At 38.2% G+C, this 24244-nt stretch overlaps 1 protein-coding gene across 1 annotated transcript in view; it reads right to left on the minus strand.

Annotated features, from left to right (window-relative positions):
* TMCC1 (transmembrane and coiled-coil domain family 1) overlaps positions 1 to 23203 on the minus strand; it is a 156040-nt gene extending 132837 nt beyond the window's left edge. The window contains exon 1 of the mRNA XM_011974203.1: positions 22566 to 23203. Coding sequence (XP_011829593.1) covers positions 22566 to 22604 — 39 coding nt within the window. The 5' untranslated portion in view covers positions 22605 to 23203. The remainder of the gene's footprint in view (positions 1 to 22565) is intronic.
* Positions 23204 to 24244: the final 1041 nt, after the last annotated feature.

Here is a 24244-nt window from a genome sequence, read left to right on the forward strand (position 1 = left end):
CCCAGGAGGTCGAGGCTGCAGTGAGCCATGATCATGCTACTGCACTTTGGCCTGGGCGTCAGAGCAAGACACTGTTGCAAAAAAAAAAAAAAAAAAGAAGAAGAAGAAGAAAAGAAAAAAGATAGATGTGGTGTACTGGCAAAACAAATTTGGAATTTAGGAAAGATGAAGATGGGGAAACTAGTTAGAAAGCTACCATAATTGTCTTGTCAGAAGTGATGCTGGTTTGAATTACATTAGTGGCAATGGAAACAGGTAAGAAAGTATAGATATACAAGACATTTTAATTACAAAATAGAAGAACTCCTCAAGTGTGGAGGACAAGAAGATGAAACAAAAATGTTAATGCAAAAGATATTTGCAATTATAAAAAAATTTGGCCAGGTGCAGTGTTCCACACCTGTAATCCCACCACTTTGGAAGGCCAATGCGGGAGGACTGCTTAAGCCCAGGAGTTCGAGGTCGTCCTGGGCAAAATAGAGACCTTTTCTCTACAAAAAATAAACCAAGTTAACTGGGCATGGTAGTGGATGCCTGAGGTCCCAGGCTCTGGGAGGATTGCTTAAAGCCAGGAGGCTGAAGTGAGTCGAGATCGCGCCACTGCCCTCCAGTCTGGGCGATAGAGTGAGAATGTGTCTCAAAAAAAAAAAGAAAGAAAATTATTTTTCCTTATATATTTTTCTATACAAAGAAAAAGATCCATAATGCTATAGAGATTAAAACAACTGATTCACAGAAAAAAAAAAATAACCTTTAAACATATGAAAAGATACTAGACATTGCTCACAATAAGACAGATACAAATTAAAATTATACTGAGATACCATTCCTCACCTGACCGATTGACAAAAATTTGAAAGTTACAACCTACTCTGTCGGTAAAATAGTGAGAAAATACACTCTCAGAAACTGTTGGTAGGAATGCAAAATAGTACAACCTCTTTGGATGGAAATATCTTGGAATCCAGCAAAGTTACCCTCACTCTAGCAACTTAACCCGAAGACATACTGGCAAAGACTATAAAAATGTACATAAACAAGCCTATTCACTGTAATAGTATTTGTAAACATAAAAGCCCAGAAACAACACAAGTGTCCAAAAAGAGGGGTCTGGTTGAATGAACTATGGTCTAATCCCACAATGGAATACCATGCAACTTTAAAAAGGAATAAGGATTACTTCTCTATGTTGCTAAAGTGAGATCTCCAGAATATATCAAGCTAAAAAGAAACAAGTGTACTATAAAAGTATAGTGCCATTTTTCTTCAAAAATTTGTGCACATGTGTGGGTGTTTGTGTGGGAAGGCGAAGTGGGGTAGAGGATAAATATATTTACACATTTGTTTGTACTTTCTTTTTTAATGGAAAGCAAAGCTAGGGGAAAAAAGCTGTCAATTCAGAAAAGAAACCAGAAGGACACGGAAAGAGCTAGACTTCTCTGAATGTACTTTGTTTTATAGATTTGAATTTGAAGCCATGTAAATGCTGTATGTAATTTATAAAGCCAAATTTAATCAAAATGGAAAAAAAAAAGTCCCTAAATGTAAAAAGTGAAAGAGAACAAATGAGCCCAACAATATCAAGTTCATGAATTAACAACATGGAGAGAATTATTTCAAGTGACTTTAAAAAATATTTTTACTGGCTGGGCAAAGTGGCTCATGTCTGTAATCCCAGCACTTTGGGAGCCTGGGATGGGAGAATCACTTCAGCCCAGGAGTTTGCAACTGGCCAGGGCAATACAGTGAGACCCTGTCTCTACCAAAAATTTAAAATTAGCCAGGCATGGTAGCGGTTGCCTGTAGTCCCACCTACTTGGGAGGCTGAGGTGGGAGATCACTTGAGCCCAGGAGCTGGAGGTGGCAGTGAGCCATGATTGTGCTACTGTACTCCAGCCTGGGCAACAGAAATACCCTGTCTCTAAAAAAAAACTAAAATTTAAAAAATTATTGCCGGGCGCGGTGGCTCAAGCCTGTAATCCCAGCACTTTGGGAGGCCAAGACGGGCTGATCACGAGGTCAGGGGATCGAGACCATCCTGGCTAACACAGTGAAACCCCCTCTCTACTAAAAAATACAAAAAACTAGCCGGGCGAGGTGGTGGGCGCCTGTAGTCCCAGCTACTCGGGAGGCTGAGGCAGGAGAATGGCGTAAACCCGGGAGGCGGAGCTTGCAGTGAGCAGAGATCCGGCCACTGCACTCCAGCCTGGGCGACAGAGCGAGACTCCGTCTCAAAAAAAAAAAAAAAAAAAAAAAAAAAAAAAATTATTATATTGTATACCTTAAAGACAGAAGAAATACAAAAAAAATTTAACTGTTTTCAGTTGTCATATTGGCTCAACATAGTAGTAATGAGCATACCTTATGCTTTAAATGGTCTCTAAATATTATTTTCCACTGAAAGAAACCAGGGCTCCTTGGAGAAATGTAGCCAATTCTAGGTCTGGAGGAGGAAAGATATTAAGCTGAAACATCTTTGTTTCTTGGCTTTTGTGATTACATATACACTGCTAGGTCATGTGGAAAAGACTTCTGGGCCACTTCTGAGAATAATATTTAGGGCACTGATCAGTTTATTATATAGCACAGAGGTATCAGTTTATTTATGAACTACAGGTATTGAATATTCTTTTTAGAAAAGTATCAGTAGGCTGTATAAATTACCATACCTAAAAAATGCTATGAATATTCTATTAATATACGACCTTTCTTCCCACAGCTCACCTTCAAAAAATGTATATTAAGAATGTAGAAGCTGGAAATAAAATGGTGAACATGGAAGACACTGTCCCTGCTCTCATGAAGCTTTTAGTCTAGTGGAAAACAGACGCAATTCAAAATAGTGAGATAGTATCATCGTCGGAACTAATACAGGGTACTAAGAGAATACAAAAGAGGGGCAACTAACCTAGAGGTGGCAGATCAGAAAGCCTTTTTGGAGAAATGACACCTAGGCTAAGACCCAAGGGACCTTAGGAGTTTCTTTTTTTTAATGTTTGCTTGTTTTGTGGTGAAATGGAGGTGAGAATAGGCAATAAGATGAGGAAAAGGGAACAAGTGTAAAACAGCTAGACTACTGAGAAATACATAGTAGTTTCGTGTGGTTGTAGGGAGCAAGGGTGTGAATGGTAAAATGTGAGGCTGAAGAGCAGAGGCCAGGTCATAAAGAATCTCTACAGATCATGTTTGGAAGTTTGAACTTTATCCTGAGGGAGGTAATGAAGAATTTTCACTAGAAAAATGCCATAATTAAACCTGTCTGCAGTATCCAGAATGAATTAGACAGGGGGGATAATATAGAAGGCAAGGAGACCACTAGAAGACTGCTGCAAGGATCCAGCTACTATGCTGGGGTCAGAGACCTGCTACTTGAGAATATTTAGAAAGTAGAATCAATGACATTTACTGGCTGGGGGTGGTATGCAGATAAGAAATTGAAGGCTGGCTATGGTGGCTCACATTTGTAATTCCAGCACTTTGGGAGACTGAGGCAGGAGGATTACTTAAGCCCACAAGTTCGAGACCTGCCTGGGCAACAAAGCATGACAACCCCACCACCACATCTTAACAACAACAACAAAATTTTTTAACTAGCCAGGTGTGGTGGTATGTGCCTGCAGTTTCAGCTACTTGGGAGGAGCCTGAGGTAGGACGACTGTCTGAGCCCAGTAGTTCAAGGTTGCAGTGAACTATGATCATGCCACTGCACTCCAGCCTGGGTGACAGGGCAAGACCCTGTCTCGAAAAAAAAGAAAAAGAAATTAAACGTAATGGCCAGCATTCTGTCTTAAGCCACTGAATACACACTGTGGGTAACATTTAATAAGATAAACACTGGAAAAGAACTGCGGTTGGGAAAATAAAGAGGAGGGAAAGGTGAGCAGGTTCAACCACGTTAACTATTGGATAAACAAGAAATATCTAAGAGGAGATGTCAAGTAGGCAACTGGTTCTTTTCCTCATTTCCCACATTCAATCCATTACCAAATCCTATCAAATCTACCTTTAAAATATAGCCCAAATCTATCCACCTCTCTTCATCTCAGGAATACTGTTACCACCCTAATGCAAGGCATCATTATCTCCCTCCACGCTCTCCATACTGTAGCCAGACAGATCTTTTAAAAATATAAATCAGAACATCAGATTCCCTATTTAAACCCATTAAAGGTTTCCTACTGAATTTTAGAATGAAATCAAACTCTCTATCATAGCCAAAGAAATCCCTGGATGACACATAGCCTTCATCTTTATCAATTACTCTCACATTAAGCCTCATCTACACTGGTCAAGTTCTCCCATTTTTAGGGCCTTTGCACTAAGGAACTGCCCCACTTCCCTTTTACTCCCCCTCTCTCCCAAGACACACAGTCTTGCTCTTTGCCTTTAGATCTCATCTCAAATATCACCTCGTCACAGAATCTTACTCTAACCACTCTCCATCACATTACCTTGATTTGTCTTTCTAGCACTTACCAGAATTTGTAAACTTATTTATTCCCTACAATATAAGTTCTATGAGAAGAGAAATCCTGTTTATCTTTTTCACTGCTACACTTTATGTAAATGGCATAACAGTTGGTTTTCAATAAATGTTTGCTGAATTAAATAAGTGAGTAAAACATATGAAACTAAAGCTCAGCTCAGAAGGAAGATCTTAACTGGAGATACTGATTTGGGCGTCTTCCACATGTAAATGACAAACAATGCCAAAGAAAACAGATATTACCCATGGGAAGTATATAGAGAGAATAAAAGAGGGCCTAAGACAAAGCCAAGAATGTGAACATTCAAAAGATGAGCAGAAGAGGAGCACCCAAATAGGAAGGGCCAGAGAAAAAAAGGAAAATCAGAAAAGTTTCCCAAAGTGCTAGATGGTATACAAGAACATTCTTTTATTATTTATTTATTTTTGGAGGTAGGGTCTCGCTTTATCACCCAGGTTGGAATAAGATAGTGTGATCGCAGGTCACTGTCGCCTCAACCTCTAAGGCTCAAGGGATGCTACTGCCTCAGTCTCCCAAGTAGCTGGGACTACAGGTGTAGTAGTCACCATGCCTGGCTAATTTTTATTTATATTTTGTAGAGATGGGTTCTCAATATATTGCCTAGGCTGGTCTCAAACTCCTGGCCTCAAGCAATCCTCTCACCTCAGCCTCCTAAAATGTTGGGACTATAGGCATAAGCTACTGTACCCAACCTGAGTATTCTTTTCGAACATATTAAGTGTTTGCCATGTACCAGGAACTATGCCAGGTGTTGGGCTATCAAATTAATCACTAACATAGGCCAAACACTATCTAATGACTGTTCAGAGTGGTATAATCTTCTCTAAGTGTGATTTAGAGAGAAGTCTCAATCTGAATCTTAAGTGTCACAAGTGTTGGGAGGATTAGACAAGATCTTGTTTATAAAGTGCTAAATACAATATCTGCAATACAATAGGAAGTCAATAAATTAGAGCCACTACTATAATGACAATCTTCCTTTGACTGATGAAAAAACAGTATAAAAATACCAGCATACTAGAGCAATTTAGAGTAATCATCCTAGGGGAATAATCTGATTTGAAAATCCATATCTATTCTGGAGAATACTAAATTCACAAAAGAATGGGATTCTTTATGGGGAAAACTACTTAGAGGTAACATCTCAAGGTCTCTTCCAAGATTCCAGTTTGATTTCAGCAAAGGCACAAAAGCATTTAAGTGACTTAAAAGTAGATCACCAGACTCACTTCAGTGCAAGGTAATCTGACTCCCAATCCCAGAGAAAGACAACATATTTGCCCACCCCTCAAAACACAAGATCCTTAGGTCTATCTTATTCTAGACCAAGACCTCTTGACTCTTCTAAAACTAGACAGATTAGAAGTACAGTATCACAGCCCAATTAGTTCTTGTTTGTGTCCTTTTATTTTATTAATTATACCCTTTGGTTATGCCCAGAGTCAAGAGGTTTCCCTGTTTTAAAATAAAGAACAAAAGCAATCTGTGCAGAGTAACGGATTCCTCAGAAACTAATTAAACAAACAAATAAAAAATGCCAGAATATTTCTCACTTAAATTCCACTGGGAAACATGAGGGTGAAATGCCACTGGCCAATGGGAACCCTTATCTTGCATGCCATGCAATCCAACCCCCAACCAAAATGCCTCCTTCCTACAAGCACACACTACTTTCTATTGATTTCCCTCGGCTTTGGTTGTTGCCTAAACTCTAGTGATCAAGGCTCCAGTGATATCTTCTGGCCAAAGAAAAATTATTTTCCTTGCTTCTCTTTTGTTCTTCTCTAACAGACTGCTAGTTCTTTTATCCAAACCACGTGGGCAGTAGGACTAAAAACCTTCTGCCAGTCATACATGCTTAGCAAGCAAAACGTAAACAAGACATATTCTTCTAAGCTGAAATGTTCTAAATGCAAAATATAGTATTTAGGATTCTAAATATTTGTAATCTATTTAGTAGAGTATATTAACAGACAAGGGTCTGTAATAAAAAACAATTTAGGCACACAGCAATATTTCATTTCAACATTAAGGTCAAAAGAGCATGAAATTAGAAAAGACAGGAATTCCAGTTATTATTTTATCACTATGCAATTTCACTGTTGCCTTTGTTCCATCACTGATGAAATAAAGGCAATGATACTTTTCCCTTTTCTGCTTTCAGTACAGGTTGAATTTCATAATTCCTATAGTCCAGCATAATTACAAAAAGTATACTATTTTCTCAAGGCAATGTACTCCCTTTAAAGGAAGAAAGAATGGTGATATGGTCTGGCTGTGTGTCCCCACCCCAATCTCATCTTGAATTGTCATCCAAATTGTAATCCCCACGAGGGACCTCATGGAAGGTGATTAGATCATGGTGGGGGGGTGGTATCTCCATGTTGTTCTCGTGATAGTGAGTTCTCACAAAATATGATGGTTTTATACGGGGCTTTCCCCACTTTTGCTCAGCACTTCTCCTTCCTGCCATCATGTGAAGAAGGATGTGTTTACTGCCCCTTCTGCCATGATTTTAAGTTTCCTGAGGCCTCCCAGCCCTGAGGATCTGTGAGTCAATTAAACCTTTATCCTTTATAAATTACCCAGTCTCCCGTGGTTCTTTATAGCAGCATGAGAACAGACTAATGCAGATGGAGTAACCTAACTCCATCCTAACAAGGGTTTTGTTTTGTAGTTTGTTTCTTTTTTGTGGATCTTTTTTTCTTCCCAGAACCTCGCATCAAACAACTGTATCTTGATTTGGCAATTCATTCAGAATTCCATGAATTACAGTAGAAGCACAACATTCTCTATCATAATACAGTATACAGAGACTTCCTAGCAGCAGCAAATCAACTAAGAATGGTCATATGCTTTCAGAAATGAATTGGTAGCAGAAATTAAACACTACAATGTTAACTTCCAAGGAAAGTTAAATTTTCTTATTAGATTTTACTTCTAGTTAGCACTGTAAAATTAAACTCTTATATTTTAATTTTCTACACAGGCTAAAGCCAAGGTAATTTCTTGAGATCATTTATTCTAGTAACAGCCATATAATAAAACAATCTTCGCATTCTTAACAATCACATTATCTCTTTCTCCAGGTGGCATTCTCATCATCTGTATTTACTATTTCACTAAAAATTCTTTCCAATATGACATCGTATTTTAAAGATGTAAATAAGTATGTGTGCTACATTTATGTGGTAGTTACTCCTTTGATATTATGGGTAAATATCCTCAAGGCAGTAGTTGTATAATTAAAAGTTATTTGAAAAACATACTGAGTCTTTATGCTAAAGATTTACCTCTTTGAACTCTTTTTAGACCTTAGCAGATCAAGAGGCTTCAAGAAAAGGAAATATTATGAAGTCATATCTTTCCAAGTAAACTGCTAATCACGCCAACATCTACATCCTAAACAAAAATGGAACAATGTGTAGTAAAGTGTTACTCTTTTTCAGTACATACACAATAAGGAGGTTTGGTCACTAAATAGTTTCAACAGATCTAAAGACTATTTCTGGCTTCACTACTGCTATATTCTGCAACCTTTTTTTTTTTTTTTTTTTTTTTGAGACGGAGTCTTGCTGTGTCGCCCAGGCTGGAGTGCAGTAGCACGATCTCGGCTCACTGCAAGCTCCGCCACCTGGTTTCATGCCATTCTCCTGCCTCAGCTTCCCGAGTAGTTGGGACTACAGGCACCTGCCACCATGCCCGGCTAATTTTTTGTATTTTTAGTAGAGACGGGGTTTCACCGTGTTAGGCAGGATAGTCTCGATCTCCTGACCTCGTGATCCGCCCACCTCGACCTCCCAAAGTGTTGGGATTACAGGCGTGAGCCACCGCACCCGGCCAATATTCTGCAATCTTATCAATTACTTCATCTTCCTAGGCAGCAGTACAAGAGACAGATAACACTATTTTTGTCACTTTAATCCTTAGCTGCCATGGCAGCAGAGTTTATTCAATCATATTTCTGATACTGAAAAAACTTTGATTTGACTTTACTGCCTCATCCCATTACAAGCCATTCTGATCCCCTTTTTTCACTGTCAAACTTCTCAAAGAAGCTGCCCATACTAACTCCATTTCCCCATCTTTTTACCTTATCACCCTGTCATCTAAAGTCCATCCTACTAAACTAAAATTATATTTCTCAAATTTTACTACTTTACCATAAACATAATGAGAAAAGCAGTAAACTGAAGGGGTCAGCAGGGAATTTAGGTTCAAGCCCTCAATTCGATAATTACAAGATATGTATATTTAAGCATATCATTTCACATCTTTGCACATCACTTTCCTTACTTGTAAAATGAACGGGTTAGATGACGATCTCCAGGGTCTCTTCCTCTACTGAACCTATTGTTGTATAAATAAATTCAGTCTTCATCTCTAATTTCTCTTTGGCATTTGACACTAAGCATCACCTCCACCCCTCCACCCCTCTATTATTTGCTCAAAGCCCTTCCATTCATTTTTCGACTATTACCTCTAAATTAGTATCACCATTACCTAACTCCAAATTCTCTACTTCCAAATACAAAATCTTTTTACTTAGCCATTCTACCTTCATCAAAAACATAATAAACCAAACTTGAATTTACACCCAATCCAACAAATCACTCTCAGCTTGCCCCAAATCTCCTATTTCCTTAGATTCCTCACTACCCAGAGTCTTGGCTGAGTCTTCCTTCATGTCCTTCCTACATCTTATTTTCCTTAAATTCTATTAATCCTTCCTTCTAAATAACTAGTATCTTCCTCTTTTAAATTTCATCATTCATGGATAGTTTACTCTAAAAGCCTACTAATTGTTCTCTCAAACCTAATCCCTTCACTTTCCATAACATTCAATATTCTCTTGCACTGTCCAGTCTGATAGCCACTAACTACAGGTTGCTAGTTAAATTAAAATTAAAATAAAGCAAAATTAAAAATTTAGTTCCTCCATCACATAAGTTGCATTTCAAGTCACATGAGGCTAGTGACTATTACACAGGCCATCACAGATACAGATACAGTTTCATCCTCACAGAAAGTTCTATTGGATGGCTCTGTCATCTTAGGCAAGACCTCTCACCACACTATTTACACCACAGGTTTTCTTCTATTAAAGAACATGGGCTGGTTTTCTAACACTTATCTAAACCATTCTAAAATCTTTCTCCTGGCATCCAAACTCTCCAGATTTGGCTCCATCAAACATCTTCATTCATTTTCTTTGCCGACACATACTCTGTTGGTTAAGTTGTTTTCACTGATCATGCAGGGTACTATGCTTTCATTACCACATTAATTCATTCAATAAAAGAACTATGTGGAGACATTTCTAGGTTCTAGGAAAACTGCAGAGAATAAAGCAAATAGTACGGGACACGTCAAGTTTTAATTCTTTTTTTCCTCTTCTAGCACTGTCTGCCTATCTACCTTTCAAACTTCATCTCCTTCAAGGTTTCTTAGGTTACCTTCCCCCTCTTTGAGCTCTCAGAATGGTGGTATATAGCCTACATTTAGACACAATTAAATACAGCTTAGTTTTATCTTCTTTCATCCTTTGTCTTCCCAACTAGAATTTAAGCTACTTAAGGAATCTAGCAAAGAACAGCAAGGGGGCCAGTGTGGCTAGAGTAAAATGAGTAAAGAGAAAGTAGAATATGATATCAAAGAGTTAATGGAGAGACAGACTATGTGGGGCCCTAAATACCATGTAACAGTGAGTGAGAAAGGAAGGCACTGGAGGGTCCTGATCACAGGAATAACGTCATTTGGCTTAAGTTTTATTAGTATCATTTTGGCTAACAAAGTGTGTTAAGCAAGAACGGATGCTGGGAGACTAGCTAGGAGGTTAATAAAACAGAAGGAAAAAAAAGCTGGTAGTAGAGATGAGCAGTTAAGAAATACCCAAATTTTAGGTATATTTAAAAAGTAGAGTCAAGAGGATTTGCTGATATACTGGGAATAAGAAAGAGATATCACAGATAACTCAAAGATCTCCGAGTTGAAGGATCAAGGTGCCATTAACTGAGACGGGGAAGACCAAGAGAACCAGGGAGGAGAAACGATACTAAAAGCTTAGTTTTGGATACTTTGAGTTTGAAATGTCTGTCAGACATTCTAATGGAGATGTCAAATAGGCAGCTGAGTTCTGCAGATCCAGAGTACAAGGGAATGATGATGCCTGGAAATATACACTTGAGAATTTTCAACATATAGGTGGTATTTAACACCATCAGACTGGATAAAATAACCAAGAAAGCAGTAAATTGAACTGAGCCTAGGCCACAGCAATATTAATCCAAAGGATAGGATGATAATGAGGAACCAGGAAAGGAGACTGAGATTGAGTGACTAGTGATAGTGAGGTGTATAGTATCCTGGAAGGCAAGCGAATAAACGTTTCACTGAGGAAGGAAAGATCAACATGTAAAAGGTTGCTGAAAACTAAGATTACAACTAAGAATTGAAAACTGGATTTAGCAATAAGGAAATACTGAACACCTTGGCAAAAGTATATTTGGGGGAGTAGTATGGGTGAAATGACCAACAACAGTACCAAAGTGATATTAATATATATTTTACAGTCTTCAAAGCTATAGAATTAGAACAGTACTAACAGACAGAACAATCTTTCTCAATGCTTACTCCTCTTTTGACTCTTACAGGGAATTACTTTTACTGGAGTAGAGGGGTTGGAGGAATGAGAGAAGGGCATCTCCTGAGAATGTGTGCCATCATCTTTTCTATGACTTTTCAGGTGGTTGCTGAGTACCATCTGATTACCATATGAACTGCGGTATGTTATTTCCTTTTTTGTTTTATTTGGAGATAGACACAGAAAATATTTGGAAGCTAATAGAATCCTCCATTTATCAGCAAAAGTACTATTTCTAACAACTTTAATGGCAGAAGATGAAATATTGTTTAAACACTCAGCAAATTTAGAAACCAGAATGGGGACTTTCATATAGACTGCATCCCTTAAGAAAAGCTATTTTACAGTAGCCTTTTGACTTAATTTGAATAACAGGCAATGTGATTCCCGAAGTCACAAAATATAAATTCAAAACTTTACAAAGCCAAACAGATTTTTTTTTTTTTTTTTTTTTTTGAGACGGAGTCTCGCTGTGTCTCCCAGGCTGGAGTGCAGTGGCCTGATCTCGGCTCACTGCAAGCTCCGTCTCCCGGGTTCACGCCATTCTCCCGCCTCAGCCTCCCAAGTAGCTGGGACTACAGGCGCCCGCCACCACGCCCTGCTAGTTTTTTGTATTTTTAGTAGAGACGGGGTTTCACCATGTTAGCCAGGATAGTCTCGATCTCCTGACCTCGTGATCCACCCGCCTCGGCCTCCCAAAGTGCTGGGATTACAGGCTTGAGCCACCGCGCCCAGCCAGATATATGTTTTTATTGTTACTATAACAGTTGGGTTAGGTATGTCAGACCCAGGGACAGCTCAAGTATTGTGTCACTACTCTCTTCAGACGGATGACATATGATTCCTTTTATACCCTCTTTAGCTAGATTCAGAAAGGTATGAGATCCCTCTTAGTCTCTATATATCTAAATATCTAAATGTACTTGCTCATTGAATAGAGATGGGAAATTTCATTAGGGTATTTCCAAATACTGATGTTTATGCAGGAGTCTAAATGATAAAAATCCACAAAGATACAATTTCCTAAATCTCAAGGTCAAGGAAATATGTAGTTAGAACACAGAAAACTTTCCAATAGTCAGTACAGTTTTAGCATTTACTTTGTGATCATTTTTTTTCACATGATATACCCCTTATTAAATGTGGTAGATTATCACCTCCTGATAAAGACCTTCATCTATAAAGTAGGGAGATCTATTTTCCAACAAGCACCAAAATAGAAAAAAAATAAAAGGACTGAAAGTTGCCTTCAGGGCCTGTTTTAAGTATTTGATAGTTGCAAAATGTGGTCTGGAATATTACTTTATACTTACGAATTTTAAATACCATTCCAAGCATATTCACATCGTTTCATTTGCTTCTATGAGGCAGCAGGGTAAATAACCATTATGCCATTGTAAAATTCAGGAACTAAAGCACAGAGAAATTAAGTGGTTTGTCTAAAGTTAGAATAGAAGAACTCTTCTACTTTGAAATCTTTTCATCACACCAAAAAGATGAAGTTAGAAATGTGGACACATGTTATTCAAGAAGTAAGCTGATAATTTATTGCCATTTCTGATATTCAGACTTGTCTGATAGCTCGGGAAGAAGATAATATTGGCAGAGACTGCAATATTTGCATATCTTTCTGAAGATTCAACAAATACTTGGTATCTTCAATGTGTCAAGCCTTATCAAACATGGTATCACTCTGCAGTAGAATGAAAACTGGATTAGACGTAGCCTGGGGTGAAGACGGAGTGGTAGTATGGGAAGAGATGGGAAAAAGAAGAAAAGGAGACAAGCAAAGTTTTGATTATTCCTTATACTCAAATTCATTCATGAAACAATTTTTTTTTTCAGCACCTACCAAGTACCAGACATTATTCTATGTTCCTGGATATAGAAGCGAATTAAAACAGAAAAAAGTCCTTGTCATAAGGTTCATATTGGGGTAAGGTACAGGCAAAAAAAAGTAATAAAAATATATAGTATGTCAGATAATGATAAATACATGGTGGGGGGTGGGGAGAAGAGTGTGTGGAGGGAGTGGTTTCGCTATTTCATAATAAAAAAGGACAGTCAACTAGTCATGGTGGTTCACACTTGTAATCCCAGCACTTTGGGAGGATGAGGTAGAAATTTGAGGCCATGAATTTGAGATCATCCTGGGCAACACAGTGAGATCCTGTCTCTACAAGAAATTTAAAAATTAGCCAGGCACGGTAGTATGCCTGTAGTACCAACACCTAGGAGGCTGAGGGAGATTACCTGAGCCTTTAGTGATCCCCTTCAGCCTAGGAGTTTGAGGCTGCAGTAAGCTCTGATCACACCACTGCACTCCAGCCTGGGTGACAAAGTGAGACCCTCATCTCTTTTAAAAAAAACTAAACAGTCAGTGTAAGCCTCCAGAAAAGGTGACATTTCAGCTGAGACCTCAAGAAAGTGGGAAAGTAATCCAATGCAAATATTTGGAGGAAAAGTTTTCCAGGTACAGGAGAGAACAAGTTGATAACTGTATTTAGATAACACCCAACCACTGGGGCTTCAAGATCAACAAGGATGTTCATGCAAAGGACCTGCAGCAGAGCTGTAGTATGTCTGAAATACAGCAAGAAATTGGATGTAGCTAGAGTAGTGTGAGTGAAAAACAGTAATAAACGAAGTAAATGTTCGTCTTTATACATAACTCATGATCCCCAATTACCATGTTCCAAGTTTTCTCCAAGTTAGAATATACATAGAATGTACATTGTATGCTTTAAAATTTATTGAAGTCCCAATGGTTGGGCGTTATCTAAATACAGTGATCAATAGCATTTCATAAGGCTCAAACTCAAATAATCATTCACCACTAGATACTGAATAGACTGGGTCAGATTCCAGTGGTGCCCAAAGAGAATCTACTAATTGAGATCAGCCTTTATGTCTAGTTTCCTAAGTCTCAATACATACACACACACACAATGGAGTAGTTATACTCAGGTGTTGTTTATACCGTGTAGATCTATGATCTTCAAATAATTAGAAGACAGTAAAAGAATGTTAGACAAGTTTATTAAGGTTTTCCAGCTACAGTTCCATATATTAATTGATAATATTAAGCAACCTACATATATTACTTAGAAGAGAGTTTCCTAGATTTACCCCTCTATTCCCTCCACAGAAGACATTTAGTTTAGCAACCCCATTACCTTAAATATCCCAGAGAAAATGTAAATTTACTCTTAGAAGATTAGATTTCGAAAGGATGTTGATGTTAGAACTACCCCCCCCCCTTTTTTTTTTTTTAAAGACAGAGTCTTGCTTTGTCACCCAGGATGGAGTACAGTGGTGCGATGTTGGCTTACTGCAATGTTCACCTTCTAGGTTCAAGCGATTCTCATGCCACAACCACCCAAACAGCTGGGATTACATTACAGGTGTGTGCCAGCATGCCTGGCTAATTTTTATATTTTTAGTAGAGATAGGGTTTTGCCAGGTTGGCCAGCCTGGTCTCGAATTCCTGGCCTCAAGTGATTTACCTGCCTCGGCCTCCCAAAGTGCTGGGATTACAAGTGTGAGCCGCCGTACCCGGCCATGTCAGAACTCCTTAAAAAGAACAGATACTAAACATGGTATGTTTAGTATCTTGAAACAAAATCTTATCTAGTGACGTTGCTCCCTTCCTGCAATATTTTCCTCCTGTCCTTCATCTGCTTTCAGTGATTTGCATATGAAGGAATTCCTCCAGGAGTATGCACCAGACTGGTGAGGGGCTTTTCAAAACCCCTCCCAAATGATCACTACTTTGAGCCTAAGTCATATTCTTGAGATATGCTGGGGGTGACAGGGGAAGGAGTCTTGGGAACCACTGATCCAAATCCTCTAGGTCCAGCTGAAATCCTATTTCCTCTATTGGACTTTTCAAGTCCACCTCAGGTTCAAAGGAAGAGCTCCTTCCCTCTTCTAAATATATATCTATTCACCATTAATTTCACAAAAATTAATAGCTCATGTTGGCATTTTAACTGTCTTATCTCCCCAGTTACGATGAACTTTCCCATAAGAGTTGTAACAGCATACTTTGTCTAAGAAAAGGTACTCGAGTTCCAATATATCATAAAATGAAGAGAAATCCATTTTGTATGAGGTAAATTTCCATTTCAAGGAATGTCTGCTTTCACAAAATTTCGTATTTTCTCCTAATAGTATGAGGTAGAAGAAATCTACAACTTCTCAAGTAAGTGTATGATTAACTCGGTAAGTTTTCTTGCTATTCTCAAATTGGAATTATCCAGACCTGGCTAGAAACTAAAAGTCTAAGCCCATTCATTAAAGTCATGAATTTATTTACTTTTGCCAAGAACAGCTATATAAAATTAGATTCCTCCTGGTATAAAATTGGGTGTTTTCTTACATATTTGCTATCAACAGTCATTTTTCTTGGGAATATACTCTGGCAGCACATAAGAAATCACCATATGTTTTATATCACAAAAGGATCCTAGATAATGCTTTTCACATGAGGAGAAACCTTCAGAGAGGTGAAATGACTTACCAAAGTCACATAGCTATGATTTACTTAATTTCAATGACGAAAACCTTTGGAATAAATTTTATTAAGTGAAAAGGAAAGCTACGAAATTTTTTTTTTATACATGCCACCTTTGGGTTTAAGATGGATTCTTCTCACACTAAATTTCCAGTAAAGAAGGGCAAAGTGATTTATTTCTTACAACCTAGATGATGGAACAGACTGAAATTTAAGAAAGATTTTCTGTGCTACCGCAAGGGAAGTTGCATGTCCATTATTTTCTTCTTATTAAACATATTTTTCAGTAGGATTTTGTTACAATTCCTTGTATATAATGAATGCAGAGGCTAAGTCCTAACTAACCTCCGGGTATCCAAGATAACAAATTCTTCTCCTCATAGTCTAATGTAAGCCAAAATGATAAAAAAAAAAAAAAAAAAAAGAATATTTCACATTATTATTACAAGCAATTTGGCATAACGAGTAAAATGTGTTCCTGCCTTTATCAATGATTCCCAAAATATACTTTCAGAATAGTATGCTTAATTTATCCAAAAGAGATTCATTTAAACAAGTTTTTTAAGTGTTAATGATTCTATACTACAAACTTATGTGTTACTTACAAAGTTTATCTTCAACCTATGATTAACACAGATGGTTAGGAGAAAGTTCCAACCCAGAAGATTACTTTCAACTACTAAACTTTAAGAAAACTATTGGCAATGGTTTTCATTGAAGAATAACAAGTCTGAAATTTACTTCCACATTATGAACTTGTAACACATTTGAACTAGGGCTACTATTTAAGGAAGTGAATGCACCTGGTAAAGAGTTTTAAAAAGCAAGTCTCCCTCCCATCCACCTATGTCTCCAACTCCTCCTCACAAAGGCAGTCACTGTTACCTATATACACACAAAAGGAAGGGGAAAAGTACATGTGCATATATTCTAAAGTAATTTTAAAGAACAGTCACATTTCTTTTTAAAATAATACTCAAATCAAACCAACGGATAGCTGTGTACTTAAAAAATAAAAAACTAGCACACTTCCAAGGAGACTTAACTATCTCCTCTGGGTAGCATATTTTGCTCTCTCAGGTCTACACGGTTAACAATTTATTACTGTTGCTATTTTTTAAATTTAAACTGGCATCACTATCATGAAAGCATTTCAGAATTATACATATTTCTAAATTTGTTTCTCTATTTTTAGCCTATTATTTCCCAAAGTATTTGAATAAGGAGGTCATTCTCTATTCCTTATCCATTCCCACTACGTCAACAATACACAACATTGATCTTACTGGGGTCTTATTTCATGTAACAGAAGAACACCATCAATCTTCCTATTCTGGTTTTGTAAAATACCAAAATGTTTGATCTCCTATAATGTTGGACATTTGAGTATTCAAGTTCTAGAAAGCAGATAGACATATGCATAGTAGCAATTACAATGCTACCTGATTTAAGCCTCCTAAAAGTGGGTTAATGATTAACAAGGAGATACTACATTTAACTGTTGGTAAAATAGAAATGCAAAATATTACATTTCCAAGTATGAAGTTTGTCAATGTCTAGAATAACTTAGAGAAAATTAACTACATAAAAAGCATAAGAAGGAGAGGTATGTCCTTCCATTATTTGAAAACATGCGTCCAGTACTGACTCTTACCTATGCATTCGGGACTGTTAATTACATATAATACTATACTACTTCACCGTACCCACCTAGTGCTTATCATTAAGAGGGTTCAACATACCTTTTAAAAACGGTGGTAAAATATACATAAAATTTACCATTTTAGTCATCAAAATACTTTTAAACAACCCTAATTAACCTACTCAAGATGGAAATAAAAGATCGCTATTTACTTTTAAAAAGATATTCACAGAAAGATTAAGTCAGTCATGTATCACAGACCATAAACCCAAAAGAAATCAGGTAGAAATTCAAAGAAAACTACTTCTGAAAAAAACAACAGGTTTTATTAAAAATTCAAATTCTAACCAACATTTCTCCACTTCTTTTTTTTTTTTTTTTTTTTTTTTGAGACGGAGTCTCGCTCTGTCGCCCAGGCTGGAGTGCAGTGGCGCGATCTCGGCTCACTGCAAGATCTGCCTCCTGGGTTCAGGCCATTCTCCTGCCTCAGCCTCCTGAGTAGCTGGGACTACAGGCGCCTGCAACCACGCCCAGCTAATTTTTTGTATTTTTAGTAGAGACGGGGTTTCACCGTGTTAGACAGGATGGTCTCGATCTCCTCACCTCGTGATCTGCCCGCCTCGGCCTCCCAAAATGCTGGGATTACTGGCGTGAGTCACTGCACCCGGCTCTCCACTTCTTAATTTTCTTTTATTGATAACAAACTGATACCAAGTGACAGGACACTATGAGATGTGGAAATGGCAAGGGTAGTATTTTTAGACTAAAATATTTCCAACTGCTTTATAAGTCTGGATTAAATAATTTCAATAAAATCAACAGAACTGGGAAAAGAGGCCACAAACCTATTTCTCAGCTATTAATCTCTTCACAGGCTAACCCGAGACATACTGGTAGGATTTTTACCTTCATGTTTTTTCACCATATGAAAAATGTAAAGACAGCAAAAGAAAGCTCTCAAATAGAACAGGAAGAAAATAAGCTATGATTGAAAAAGAATCATCACTGATTTACTGTTATTTCAATGATCTTTAATATAGAAAGTGGGTGCTGTGAGGCTACCTCTATCCTAAAGTAAGTCTTGCAAGAAAACGTGAAAATAAACGTGAACTCTAAACTAAGCTAACTATTCAGATCCATATCTGGACAATTAAAGTTCGAGTTATTATCTTAGAACAATCTGTATGGCATTTATCTTTCATGTTAGAAAGTTCAGAAAATAAATGTTCATGTTTGCTTCATATGCACAAACACTGGGATAAATAAGAAACTGGTTACCTACAGAGCTAGGGGTATGAACTACACGAAATGACACAGCCAGAAGCTGAGATTTCCGTTATGTAATTTAAAATTTTGAACTGTGAAAATACCATTCAAAAGTAAAATAAAAGGGTATAATATTTTACTGAAATAATATTTACAATTTTTCTCAAAGCTCTCCTACCCTTTATCATACTTTAGAAAAAACTGATTTTCTGCTATCCATAAAAGATTTTGGGAAATAGATTCCTCTGATCAGAGTGCAGGCCAGAGTAATTTAAGACGGACTTTCTAAAGAATGTCTAACTCATTGTATTTCATCCTTAAACATTATTATAGAAACTCAAGAGTAAATTTTTCTCCTTAATAGAAGTTCTTTAAAAGGCAGTGCAAAGTTTCACAACTGCATGCAGGTAAGTTTCAACTTACATCTAATTACTCCATATTTAATATGGCTTTATTAAATCAATGATCTTATTCAAATCACTACTTCTCTGGCCAAAGAAAACAAATTTAATTATGGGAAATATTTTATCAAGTTTGACTGCTAAGTTCAAACTCTATACTTCAGCTCTATAGAGAAAGGGCTGCTTTAAGGAAGTTACCTAAGTTACACAAGTTTATTTATTGTTTTCTATCGTAGATAAACATAGAGAAACATCAGAGACCATGATAGTGAGAATGATTGACACGCCAGAAATTTTTTTTTTTTTTGAGACAGAGTCTCCCTCTGTCGCCCAGGCTGGAGTGCAGTGGCGCAATCTTGGCTCACTGCAAGCTTTGCCTCCCAGGTTCACGCCATTCTCCTGCCTCAGCCCCCCACGTAGCTGGGACTACAGGCGCCTGCCACCACGCCCGGCTAATTTTTTGTATTTTTAGTAGAGCTGGGGTTTCACCATATTAGCCAGGATGGTCTCGATCTCCTGACCTTGTGATCCACCTGCCTCGGCCACCCAAAGTGCAGGGATTACAGGCGTCAGCCACCGCGCCGGGCCAGACACGCCAGAAATTTAGGGAGGCAGTTGGTGTGAGGAAACAGAATGGGTTTGCTTGTTAGACCCACGTTTGACTCTACTTCCTGTTGATCTTGTCCAAATGACTTAAATTCTCTGAAACTCAGTTTCTTTTAATGATAAAAAACAAGCTGATACTATCTAACTCAAGAATCATTTAAAAGAATTAAATGAAATATCCACATTGACAGGTTCTAGACTATTTTGGATGGCTCACGCAGGAGACATGGGGCAGGAAGAAAAAGGTTTCCTTAATGAGTATTTTTGAAGTCACATGAAAGGTAACTACAAAGGCAGAAAATGATCTAAAATGGCAAGGAAAATTGAGAACTTTTCTGTGAGTCACCTAACTGAGATCCAGTCAAAGAGAATAGGTGAGCATCTTTCTTAAAATGGAATGCTTTTTACTTCACCTAAATCTTAATTTACTTCCTTTTTTCTTAACTCAGATGTGAACATCTATCAGCCTACAACAATCAGTTGAATATTCTAAGGAAAATATCCAGTGTAAGTAAGCATGACTATCAACCTTAACATAAAAAGCATCTAAAGTGGATATCAGGCTTAAAATTACTGCAAACATTTCTATCTTCTTTCAGACATTTTCCAAGACAAATTAAAGAAATTTAAAGATGGTCACATCAGTACTTCCTTTTGTTAAAATAGGAAATTGTTTTTAAAACTCAGATCTTAAGACTATTCTTCTGGAAAATTACATATTGGCAAAAATACTTGTTACTAAAGTCAGAAATATCTGAAATTGCTGCTGTTCAACTGTGTGTGTGTGTGTGTGTGTGTGTGTGTATATATAAATAAACAATTTCATTTTGAGTGTTCAATGTGTGCCAGAAATACAATAAACTGGGGTATGGCAGGTCCCCGGCTCTCAGGTAACCTATGAATTTAGCTGAAAAGACAAATACAGAGGCACGATGCATTTGCTGAATTTCTTTCTTTTTCTTTTTTCTTTTTTTTTAAAGACAGAGTCTCGCTCTGTTGCCCAGGCTGGAGTGCAGTGGCACGATCTCAGCTCACTGCAGCCTCTGCCTCCCAGGTTCAAGTGATTCTCCTGCATCGGCCTCCCAAGTAGCTGGGACCACAGGCATACACCACCATGCCTGGTTTATTTTGGCATTTTTAGTAGAGATGAGGTTTCACCATGTTGGCTACACTGATCCATTTGCTGAGTTTGTTTGTTTTTAAATTCACTAACATAACTATTCAGTTTCTCCTTCATATTTAAGTGCCTTCCAGACTGAAATAATTAAAGATATTTTTTCAGTTCATTACTCTGATAGAACAACAAATTTGATAGACAACAAATTTCTTTACATTTGGTCTAGATCATCCATTACAGGATCCATAAATCACATTAAAATGAGCAATAAATAAAAGTGAGCAATAAAATAAAAGGAATGAAAAAAAAAAAGGCTACATCTTTTGAATGTTTTTATGTAATGTACCTAAAGAAAGGATGCATCCCATTCCTTCAAAAGTGTACTTTTTGAAAATCAGTCATATACATAGTATAGAGTGAACAGGGTAAAGTTTGAAAAATAATTGGAAGAGACGTATTGGCAGCAAAATACCCATAATACAGTTAATTCTAATTAGAAAATTATCACCTGGCTCTCAACTATCAGACACTCTTGTGCAGGAATGTCACTGCCCTGATAATCTACCCATCTGCTTTTTAAATGTACTATATATATGAAAATACAAGCACTGGAGGACATTGTAAGAGCAACAAAAATGATTCTTTTTATTGTGTAAGAGAAATGTGGAGGCCTTCAAACACATACACACACACGCACACACACACATACACACACACACACACACACACACACCATGGAGCAGGGAGGAAGGGAGCAAGTTAAATATATTTTAATACTCCTAAAAATCCCATTAGGCTGAGAGGTCCCAAGAAAAGCTATGCATATTTGACACAGGGATGGAAGCAAGTACTTTGCTCATTTCTCCATCAGTGCACACACTTTACACTAGGGTCACCTGTGAGGGAAGTAAAGGTTTTCCTTTAAGATCACAACACATTTCAGGATTTAACAATTCTGATTAACAGCCAAGGCAGTGAAGAATGCCTACTGATTTACTATTTGTTTAAGCTTCTGTATTCAGGGAATGAACTGTGACACAACTGAGTCACCAACTGCTACATTTTTTAAATGGAGCTTTTAAAGAACACAATGGGTTTTTAAATAAAGCTCAACTCTTACCACACCTCTTTCCACATTAGTTTCTGCACTAAACTCAATGACTGGGTCAAGGAGGGCTGGCTACAGGCAGAGTGGATTTCATAATTCACCATCCCCTCTTAAATGAGTGCTTCACCTTTTTACTATTTTACGATATTCTCAGGTTAAAAAAAACTTTTCCCCACAAGCTGCACACATGGAACCTGCTTTCCAGTCAGAACTCTGTAAAAACTGCTTTGTGAGCCTCTCTGTAACTGCTTTTCATATACTTCATTAAGTATTCAAGTTTCTCAACACAACCACTCATTTTAACATTTTAATGCAAGTCTTGCTCGTTGAACTATTCTGTGGTAGTTTTTCTCAGTTTAATACTGAAATGTATGAAAGCACTGATTCCACAGAGAAGGCTTTCTCCTCTTGGTCTACAAGCTGCTAGATTAATTGCTAATTAAATACACACTTTCAACCCACAATTATCTCTTTCACACACACCCTTCTGGAAATTATATCTCAGGAGCAAACTACGACTTTGCCCAAATTCAGATGACAGCTGCAGTTTTAGGGGAACACAATCTGGGGCTGCCAGTGCAGTCAGCCTTCAAGCTTTGTGCCTGTCAGATAAAAGAACAAAAGGCAGCGCTTCCTCTCCCAGCCCCTCCTTAGCGCTGGAGGTCGGCAGGCTTGACAGAACAGTTCCAGAGAAAAAGGAACCATGCTGAAGCAAGTGAGAGTTTCCCCTCCACAAACATACAAAACTACCAACCCACCTTGGATAGCTGCCTCCTGAGGCTAAAGCGCTGAACCATGATCACCCAGAGGATCTTCAGACAAAGAAATCCACGAAGGGTTTTTTAAATAACAGCTTCTTGGGAAAGTCGGTGGCAGAACATTTTGAAGACTGCCAAAGAAGTGCAAAGAATTTCCCTGGGAGTCTTAGCAAACTTGGAAAGCCTTCATTGTTCTATCAAGAGATACTGCAAAACCTACGTGGGAGAGGGCAGGGCGGGTGGGGCAGTAATCCTGAAGCTGCTGCGCCCAGTGCCAAGCTCTTCCAGCACTTCCTGTGAGTCAGCTGTGAGGGGTCCAGACACAAGGACCACCCCTTCCCTTTCCACCAGACCAGTAGGCGAGGATGCCGCTGTGGTGTTACCTGAAACTCCAGGGGAGAGACCTGGTGTTCCCGGTCCCTGTGGGAGGAAGAGTGGTACGCTGGGGTCAGACAGCATCTGCTCCAAGTAGGAGATGGGCAACTGCACCAATTCCTCCCCTCTTCAGCCCTCTGGGCGGCGGAGACTGTCCACTGCAGATAGCAACACCCCCTTCTCTACCTCCACCTTAGGTAATCCTTTAAGGTGAAGCAGTGTGAAAAAAAAGGAGGTGGTGAAAAGCAAGCCCCTGACTGTACCAGCTCCCTGCTCAAGAAGGAAACTCCTCCCAGCTGGGCTCAGCAGCTGTGCGGCTTTGTCTAGCATAATTGGCCAAGCCTTTCCTCTTATTCACAGGGAGGGGTCCTGCCTCAGGAAGGAATGTCAGGTGCAGAGAGGCATACTCCGACGGTGACTTCAACTTGTGCCAAAGTTAAACACATTAAAGTGGCCTCCTGAGGTAATTGCCTTCTCTTGTTTGAATAATTTTTAAAAATCTACACACAAAACAAACAAAAGGAACAGCTCAGAGTGAATCAATGCAGGTAAAGAGGTATGAAAAATAACCATAAGAGCAGTTCCAAAGATAAAAATATTCCCATCTTTGACACTCTTCCTGTTTGGGTCTGTTTCCAGACAACCACCGTGAGGATAACGTTTCAGTTAATGAAACTTTCCAGTCTGTGTGCTCCTCTTGGAATTGTTCATTACTTCTGAATGAATTTTGTACTAATTAGGGCAGAACTCATTCATATATATATATATACACACACACACACACACACACACACACATTTTTTTTCCCCGTTCCAGTGTCTCTCAATTTCCTGTGAGCAAAATTACATCACATGCTACATTTAAAGCCTTTGTTGGAATGAACCTACTATGTGCAGTCACTATGTTAGGCAGTTCACATTTACTATCCTATTGATTTCTCAAAACAACCCTATAAAATTTCTATTACAACAGTCCTCCCTTACCCACAGTTTGTTCCCACAGTCAACTGCAATCCAAAAATATTTAAATGGAAAATTCCAGAAACAAACCATTCAGAAGTTTAAAATTGCATGCCCTTCTGAGTAGCATGACAAAACCTCATGCCATCCTACCTGGGATGTGAATCATCCCTTTGTCCAGCATATCCAGCCCTGGCTCCCACCCGCTAGTCACTGAGTAAGTGATTTGGTCATCAGATCCACTGTTGCAGTATGGTAGTGTTGCATTCAAATAATCCTTATTTTACTTAATAATGGTCACAAAGTACAAGAGGAGTGGTGCTGGCCTATTGTTGTAATTGTTCT

This window comes from Mandrillus leucophaeus, unplaced genomic scaffold (genome assembly GCF_000951045.1).
Source record: "Mandrillus leucophaeus isolate KB7577 unplaced genomic scaffold, Mleu.le_1.0 Scaffold1428, whole genome shotgun sequence".
Classification (NCBI taxonomy): domain Eukaryota; kingdom Metazoa; phylum Chordata; class Mammalia; order Primates; family Cercopithecidae; genus Mandrillus; species Mandrillus leucophaeus.